The sequence below is a fragment of the Neolamprologus brichardi genome, chromosome 11 (assembly GCF_056152115.1).
Source record: "Neolamprologus brichardi isolate AB-2024 chromosome 11, ASM5615211v1, whole genome shotgun sequence".
Taxonomy (NCBI): domain Eukaryota; kingdom Metazoa; phylum Chordata; class Actinopteri; order Cichliformes; family Cichlidae; genus Neolamprologus; species Neolamprologus brichardi.
In genome coordinates, this window is record NC_142114.1 from 24,183,929 (window position 1) to 24,192,745 (window position 8,817).

The 8,817-nt window shown below is 41.6% G+C and overlaps 1 protein-coding gene across 1 annotated transcript in view; it reads right to left on the minus strand.

Moving 5' to 3' along the window:
- Positions 1–8,608, minus strand: part of bmper (BMP binding endothelial regulator) — a 36,930-nt gene extending 28,322 nt beyond the window's left edge. The window contains exons 1-2 of the mRNA XM_087848406.1: positions 7,727–8,608; positions 2,117–2,202 (exon numbers count right to left, since the gene is read on the minus strand). Of these exons, the coding sequence (XP_087704532.1) occupies positions 2,117–2,202; positions 7,727–7,832 (192 nt within the window). The 5' untranslated portion in view covers positions 7,833–8,608. The remainder of the gene's footprint in view (positions 1–2,116; positions 2,203–7,726) is intronic.
- Between the last annotated feature and the right edge of the window lie 209 nt (positions 8,609–8,817).

The following is an 8,817-nucleotide window of genomic DNA, read 5'->3' on the forward strand; positions in this document are numbered from 1 at the left end:
GATTTGACCTGGCGAAAGCCATCAGCCCCAAGCAACGTCTCTCCAACCTTGCACATTTTTTCCTTAGCAGCCAGAGGTTGCCAGCAGGGTCGCCAAACAGTCTCTATGTCTGAGTCATTGCAATGCATGGAGTAGGCAGGGCAGAGAGCAACCATTCATAACTGCATTTATGTCAGTGAGAGTGATCCTCTCCTGAAGGAAGAGAAGCCATTAATTGTTTGTTACATATACATTTTGGCAGAACCTTAAATTTAACTACTCTAAATTGTAAATTCAGATTTATATTAGGAGGGAAGAAAAGCCGCATACCTCCAAATTCAATAAAGACCGAGCCCTAAGTGTATGGAAGTGTGTGTGTGTGTGTGTGTGTGTGTGTGCATATGCAGGGTGGCTTAAAGTAGAGATGAAAGGGTGGCCATTGCCTCCTGATGACTGATAGCATTCAGCAGGGCTTTGGCTGATGTCTGCCTGATAACACAGAGGACGGCTCATTCAGTCTTTAGGCAGAGGGCAGCATTAGAGCAGCCAATCAGGAGCCAGTGGACAATCAAACATTAGCTGGGGCTTAATATTGTTTTAATTCCTAGGAATCGTGCATTTAAAACCCATTTTATTCCCAATGTGGACATGACAATTTGGCTTAACGTAGACGTTAGCTTGATATGTACAGGTAACAAAGTAGACCTGTTCTACTACTCTACTGCCCTCCTTCTGTGACCAGCATGGTTGCTTTCACATTTACTTTTTTTTATAAATTTGGCTACTTAATTAAATGCATTGAGACCCATCAGTAAGCCACTGGTGGACATGGCCTACCATCAGGCGACTCATACAAAATCTCTATTTTCGGAAATATGCTTATAACCTTTTGTAAAGATCAAAAAAATACTGCAGACTGCTCGCCAGCTTTATGGTGAGACGACATCATGAGGTAAATACAGCGTGGCATGATGATCCATGATTTGTTACTGCTGGACACTGCCATGCTATGCTTATATTAAGCCAAGATCAATGGCTGCTGCTGTGGCTTTATATATAACAATACAAAAGCAGAACCAATTTTCCCATCAATTCCTAAATAATGAAATTAAATTATTCCTTTTTGTAACATGTCTATTGCAAAATCTAAACTGTAATTTATTGCCCATCTGCAAGAGGCATGGTCCCGATTTTGGGCTTTAACGTCTAACCAATCATAAACTTGCATTTTTGTGATGATAAATATAAAAAGGATTACAGTGTGTGAAGCTTATGTAAACTAACAAATCGGCACAGACGCACACAACACGCCCTCGAGCTCACGCTTGCATGGTAAACTGTGTTCTGGTGGCTTTTAAAGAAATGTGAATGAATCTTTCTGCCGGTGTCAAAGCAGTGACACAGAAAGGATTTGTTGGTCCATTCTCATTCTCTAAAACAAAAGGCTCTACAGCAGTAAAGGTTTGGAGAGGGTGCAGGGCAGGGGTCAAAGAGCACATGTTCCAGGAAAGAGTTGCCCCCTAACGTTTTGTTGGCTGATTTTAACAGCCAGGCCGAGCCAAGACAGCGTGACGACAAGCATGAATGTTAAAATAAACAATCCCCACTTCATGTTTCACTGATATTTTGTTGTAAATTTGAAGAAAATAGTAAAAATCCCATTATGAAGTGGTTTCCTGTACTTGCAAATGCAACTGCTTGCAATCCTCAGGTCATGTGAACAAAACATTATACACTGTGATAAAGAGGTTGACGCTTCAAACGTTTAATACCGCTAAAGTGTTTTAATCACAAAGTCGAACATCAAATCAAAGAACAGATCCATCAAATCTGACCTGAAACTTTGTTAGAAACTTGCGTTACAAAGTCCTGTCAGTCTGTTACAAATCTTTCACAACCTTCTGATAAGAAACACCTCTCAAAGCTCAATAATCGGCTTTACAAATACTCCTATCAGTGCTCGGAGAGGTCATTTTATCCATTCACTCTGAGTGGAAATCCTGTAGCAGCAATTACATGTCAAGGAGGCGAGAAAAAACAGCGAGGGCAGGGCGCCATGGCAGCCAGTGCCTCTCTATCATTAGACACACTGCGACCTCTGCAACATATCTGACAGCGACGAGAAGGTTAGTCTTACCAGACAGACGCATGTGATGCAGGGGTTGTCGGTGATGTTGGGGATGTGGAGAACCTCTCCTTCATTGTCACAGCTGGCCTCAGTACCTATAGAAGACAGGAGGAAGGTGAGATGTAGGAGAGTGAAAAACGATGACGATGATGATGATGTCACACAGGCTTGTATTAAATACTTTTGCACAACAAGCGATGCAAAGCAGAAAGAAGCTTGGATTTCTTCTACGCCAGTGTGGAGATATTTGATACGTCCTAAACTAACACTTTTTAAACATGCAACAATTAACATATAATAAATATTTAACATACATAAAGAAGCAGCCTAAAATACATAAATATACATATTGTGACTTTTACTACACAAGCATACTGAACTGGTCACTTTAAGTCTAATTTATCTGTCCGGTTAAGAGCAGTGGCATTATATCTCAGATTATTAAAAGTAGAGACCCCGCTGCCAACAATCCAGTCATTAAAAAAATTATGCCAGATGAACCAACTGTTTCCAGTGGCTGTTACTTAGCACTCGTGGGATGGAGCATGTCCATCTTCACCTTCATCTTTATTTCTTGTTTCAATCTCAGTTACACACTAAAGGTTTTGTAACTGTATCTTGCCCAACTCTGGTGGTATCGTGTTGACTAAATTTGTTCACAGACAGACATAAAAACACCTGCCACAGTATTCAAAACTGTCTTTGTTGGGTTTCTGCTACAGTAGATGTCTCCAGGACCACAATGATGTTGTGATGACAGACAGACTCATAAGAAAACAATGAAAACGATGTCAGCCATGCTAAAGAGACTGGTAAACATGAGTCAGTCGGTTTGTTACGAGTCCAATGTAATCTGAACCAACGACAGGAAACGACCCTAAATCCATGGGTTTATGGGTAGAAGAACACAGATGTCAACATCTCGGAGGCACCAGTTTCTGCTGCTTAGAGAGCTGCAGCAGCAAAAAACAAAAAGACTGATACTCGGCCGTTTGTTCATGCACTATATTTGTTTTGACTCTCTGAACTAAAACCTTCCTTCTTAATTACTTTAGAGCTGAATGGGTGTCATTGAGGTGAAGTTAAAGCCTGAGTGTGAAACTACTTCCTTCTTCCAGTAATTTGTCGTGCGTCTGCAGTATCTCCTCCATGGCTGAATGAACACAGTTTCAGAACTTACAGTTCATCCAAAAAACTGTTTTCTAAATTGCACGATGATGAAAAGCATTCAAAACCCAAGAGTTTGAATGCTTTAACTAGAGACCATATTTCAGTGGTTTCACACCAGCTGCAGCAGTTCATGCACTAAATACAGAAATCTCATGGGTAATTACAAATCTCAGAGAATATAAAGGCATTAAATGAGGCTATTGTCCCTGTACTTTCAGTAATTAGTGGTCAAGTACTCAGCTACAACTATCTTTGAACTCTATCTTCATTTGGACCTCAAGTACGCACGTGTGAAGTTTCATGATTGTACATTTGCGATACTATCACCTTGACAAAATCTATCCGCCCAAACATCTGAACAGCTGTCACAGGACTCATGGCCTCCTTCTGTGCTGGTTTCTGCTGCCATAGGTCTCTTTAGGACCACATCTTTCCATGAGATCGCTCACGGAAACGGACTGAATTAAAACCAGGCAAGCTGTTGTAGGTAATGACTCAGGACACTTTGATATTTTTGGTTGATCTCCTATCAGTGTGACCTCTGACTCCTAACTGTTTGGTTTGTTGCAATGTTGACAATTCAGGAATCTACCATCCCCTAAACGCCTTCCATGAAACAAAGCAATGTGCACGAGGCACAAATCTGCTCTACAGAAACAGATACTTTAGGGATTTTATCTGCTCATCACCCCATTGAATTTACCACCTACCAACCTATTTCCAAATGCAAAAAATCCCCCGTCAGTACCTAGTTTTTGTGATTAAAGATTATATTATAAATCCTAGTTTCCTGTGGAGCATTTCCCCGCTCTGTGAAAGCCTCACCTGGATGCTATTGCAGTTAAATCACTGCAGCAGCTCTGTGCTGCTCTTTATTGGATTTGGGAACGTTTACATTACCCGAGTTAGTGTTGCGCTTGCCAAACACATCGGTTACAAGCAATTTAGCTAAGTTATAGAAAGACAAAACAGGTTATGTTAACAATTAGACATGAATTCTTGCACACTATGATAAAGGGACTAAGCAGTTCTAGTTTTCTCCCTAAATACACTGAATTTAGTGACAGTCCTTTACTTTTTTTTTTTACCATGCAGTCCAGCCATCATAACCAAATATAAAGACTTTTTGCAAGATTTTTGTCCCCAAAATAAGCTGACTAGATACATCTGATAAACTCTGCTGGCAACATGTTTCATTTCACTTTGGGAAAAAAAAAAAAAGATTTTGATGGTTGCTGGTAAAGAAAAAGAGCTCATGTGTTCCCCTGGCTAAAATCAAGCACCCAATAAGACCAAAATGACACTGGATTTTAAACCCACTATCACTGTAAATTAAATATGGAGCATGATTGAATGAAAAGGCCGAAGGCCGTAGCAACGGTAACATCAGCTCATGTCTAAAGTCATAAAGATCTTAGCAATGTTTATATCAGGCTTGTAATGCAGTAAACTTAGATTCCACGCTGCAACAATAGTTCCTTATAGCAGCGAGTCATGCCGTCTGTTTTTGTCCCTCTGAGTTCAGCAGTAAACCAGCCTGAGCCTGTGGATTCGGGCAGAGCAGACAAACCCTACCGACTCCGCCACTGTAAAATTTACAACCTTTCGAGTGTAATTAAACTGGTGGACCTATAAGTGTCGGGGGGTGAGGGATGGAAGGGAAAAGGGGTGTAGGTGGGTGGGGGTCCCAAGCCTTTTTTTTACAGTGCCAAAAAACCCAAACTCTCATTTTCCAGCTGCTAGATTTGCCTCATATCCCAGCACTGTCAATATAGACATTATAACTGATGCATTTATATAGTTCCTCTCTATTTCAACCCTCTGCCAAGTGCTGCAAGTAAAAGGCAGATGAAGTAGTTCAGAAAGCCATTAATAGTGCCGGAGCTCAAGCTGACTCAGATCTGTGGCCTGTCTTCCCTCAGAGATCACTATCTGACTCTGATCGGCAAATCGGCAAAAACACCACAGCTGAGATTAAAATCTAATAAATCTTTTGTTTGAATTGACAGAGAGACTGCTAAATGTCAAATGTATCTATATTAACCCTTTCAGCTCCTTGACAAACAATTTCACAATCTGTTGCTACTTGCTCTGTAAAATCTCTCTAATTAGCTTTAACTGTGAATGTACTGCACATTGTTATACAAACAAAAAATAAAACTAATGCATTAAAGTAATTTCCGGCACAGCAGGTGGAGCAAATGTTAACTGCTTCCTATACTGTCAGGTGGTTTCATCTAATAAATCTTACAAACATCATGTTTTCTGTCTGTTTTGCATGTTGAAATAAATCCTGTCAAATAAATGTGGCAGTTTTTCACTTGAAATAAAAAATGAAAACACTAAAATATATTAAATTAATCTACCTTATTCCATCATGTTTCTGAAGAGCTGGGCCTTTTTGGTAATGCAGGCAACTTGGTGTGACTTTAAGACTTATGATACATAATAAACATTTATATCTGAGTTTTGTTAACCTTGAAAAAAAATTGCCAGCAAATACACATTCATGCAATTTTGGAGAAACAGTTCTCAGACTAATCCGCGAAATATCGGTCTAATAAATAATAATTATAATTATATTTGACTCAAAGGTTTTCTCCAGACAATTAAGTCACTAGCCTCACTTACATGTCAATGCATAGCAATGCAGGACTCATATAAGTATCATTAACAGTTCTGATTCAGTAAATGTTTGCAAAAAAATGTAACAAGTGCTGCGAAGTGGATTTAAACACGTTCTACTGTGGCTGTGGACACTCTAGTGGTCAGGATGACCTCTGAAGCGGCTGCTCCACCTGCTGCACTGACACGTTCAATCATCTGACTGCAAGACCTCAAACAGCTCAGAAACTCCTGGTCTGTGGTTCAGCAGACAATAGGCAGATGATACAGCGCGTGTTTGGGATGCCAGGTGGGGGAATCTGATCTGCTGGGATCGTAATGGTGCAAATGATAAAGAGGCTGTTGGTTCTCAGGGGTTTCTCACGCTGTTTTATGTCAAACAGATACACTAGGGATACCCATCTGGTACACGTTTTGTCCCTGATCTGGTTCTCATCTATCCGGGTTTGCTTCAGGAAAATAAGATAACTGCTAAGAGAGGGGGACCCCTAAAACCAGAACTCGTTCTTATCAGGACCGCAGCGGATGTGCATAAAGTCATTTATGGCGCTCCTTGTTATGCTGAGGTCTGTATTAGTGTTTAAAGCTGAAGTAAAACGTCTGCTCTAAATCACATTTTCTCCTTTAATTAATCAGTTTGTGATGACATGAATCCACTGTGGCCATGGCAACACTACCAATGACCTGGAGGACACAGAAGAAAAATAAATTATCATTATCAAATGCCAGGTTAGGTCAGTAAAAGCAGGTCAGCAGCAGAAGTCTCGTGCTTCACAAAGCTGTTTACCCAGCGATAAGACGCACACACGCCGGGCTGACTGGCTGAGGAGCCCGGCCAGCGCGCACCACCACATCCACCTTTCATTCACTCCACTTCTATTTTTCTCACACTTTGCTGTAGGGCAAACAACCGATATCCTATGATGCAATCTGGCTGTCAAAAGAGGGTGAGCAAGCCGGGGAGAGAGCGCGCGTTTAGCCCCAAACAGGGAGGCCGCTCAGGAGGGAAGACAGAGTGCTGTTAAATTAGAGCTGGTTAAGGAAAGTGGGTTTCACTTTACAGCCTGCTTGTAACTAAAAACTGGGTTAATTACAACCCAAAGTGACACAAATATCAATTTGAGTTAAAGTCACTTATAATTCTACGCAGACCTTGCATCATAATGATCCGAATCATCGTGTAATTTTTGTAAGTTTGATGTAAATCACTTTGATATTGGCTCATCGTGATAGCTATGACAGAAAACCACTTCCTGCAAATAACAAGGTTCTTCAAATAGAAGCACAAGCGTATTCCCCGCAGGGTGGCACAGAGAGGATAATCCCGGGTGAAGTTTATAATCGCGTGATAGACTTTCCCGTAAAAAGCCCAGATAAACGTTGCTTGTTCGAGAGAAAAAATAAGTAAAATCAAAATCTGTAAATACTATTTTCTAAAAAACTTTAACATATACACATTTTGGTGAGCTTAAAAAACAAAATAATTTACGGTGATGCTAAGGAAGGGTTAGGAAAACGGGTAATAAAACGGGTAAAATAAAACCGCTTTTCATCCTTTTCTGCTTCCTTGTGATCGTGAAACAAACTGAAGGTTATCATCAGCGCTTCCTGAACCCTTCCCTGCGCTGCCACATTACTGGTCATCAGATATATAGAAGCTGGAGTGACTTTGGTTTGGTGCGCTACTCTTGGAAGAGTAAAAAAAGACCGAAGGAGCAAGGAGACGCGGCAGCAGACTAAATAACCAGGGGTTTGGGTAGATTTTTACGCACGGAGGGAGTTGTGATGTGTTATTATGAAGCCTTATGATCCCTTTAATCTTACCTGTAATTAGCGGAGAGGAAGACTGGGGCGTTTGGAGCAGCAGCAAAAAGCAAAAGAAAAACCTACAGGTGGACCAGGAGGGAGGGTTCAACCAGCGGAACAACATCCTCGGGTTTGCTCCAGGAAGGAGAATCAAAGAGCTTGGGGGGGAAATGAAGGGATAAATAAAATCAATCCAAAGGAAAACAATGAAGATAAAAAAATTCCACAATCAAAGCTAATCTTGAAAACGTCTGGTCTGCATGTCAACCAGGAGAGAAAATCTCCTCAGTTTGTCAGTTTGAGCTGAAATGTGAAGTGGCAATCAGCCAGACGCGCGGTGATTACAGTGATATTAAAATGACAAAGACGCGCCGGCAAGCAGGAGACAGCTGTGCCGCGCACGCCCTGCGGAAAAAAACACAGTCTGCGAACGAATTGAAAATATTTACATAGAGAAGCAGTCTCAGATTTTGCAGGCGTGAATATCCTGAGAGGAACGGCGAGCTGTGAGTTGTTAAAATGACTTTTGCTCCACTCCGACTGTCAGAAGAGTCCAGACCGAAGTGTCCGAGGTAAATGCAGCTCTGATGTACACGTGCACATTTATATCAACAGGAGAGTTTAAAACTCAAACGTCTTCCAGCCAGCGAGTCAAATTTTTTTCCCAGCAGTAGACTTGTCTTAATCTGCGCTCCCAATCCCAAAGTCCGCTTGTCACATGGATGCTCGATGCCGACTCTTTCGGGGCGGAGAAGCGGTCTGCAGCCTCTCTCTGGCTGAGCGGTGTAAATAGTCGACCTGCTTCTCCTCCTCCACCCCCGGTATTAAAGCGGACCTCTGGTGTCGGAGCGCACCACGGAGCCAGAAAGTCCTGCCTCCTCTGTGAAACCCGGACCTCCTCCCGTCTCCAGATCTCTCCAAAACTTCCTCCATACCCCCTAACCCAGACCCTCTCTGGTCCCCATATTCAGGTTTCCTGCTGTGACCCCCAAACCCTGGTCCTCCTGCTGCTACTACTTTAAAAAATAAATAAATAAATAATTAAAATAATGAAAGCTACTACTTCTGTTTGACTGCTTCTGAGCGTTTGTGCAGCTAATGTAAATCTC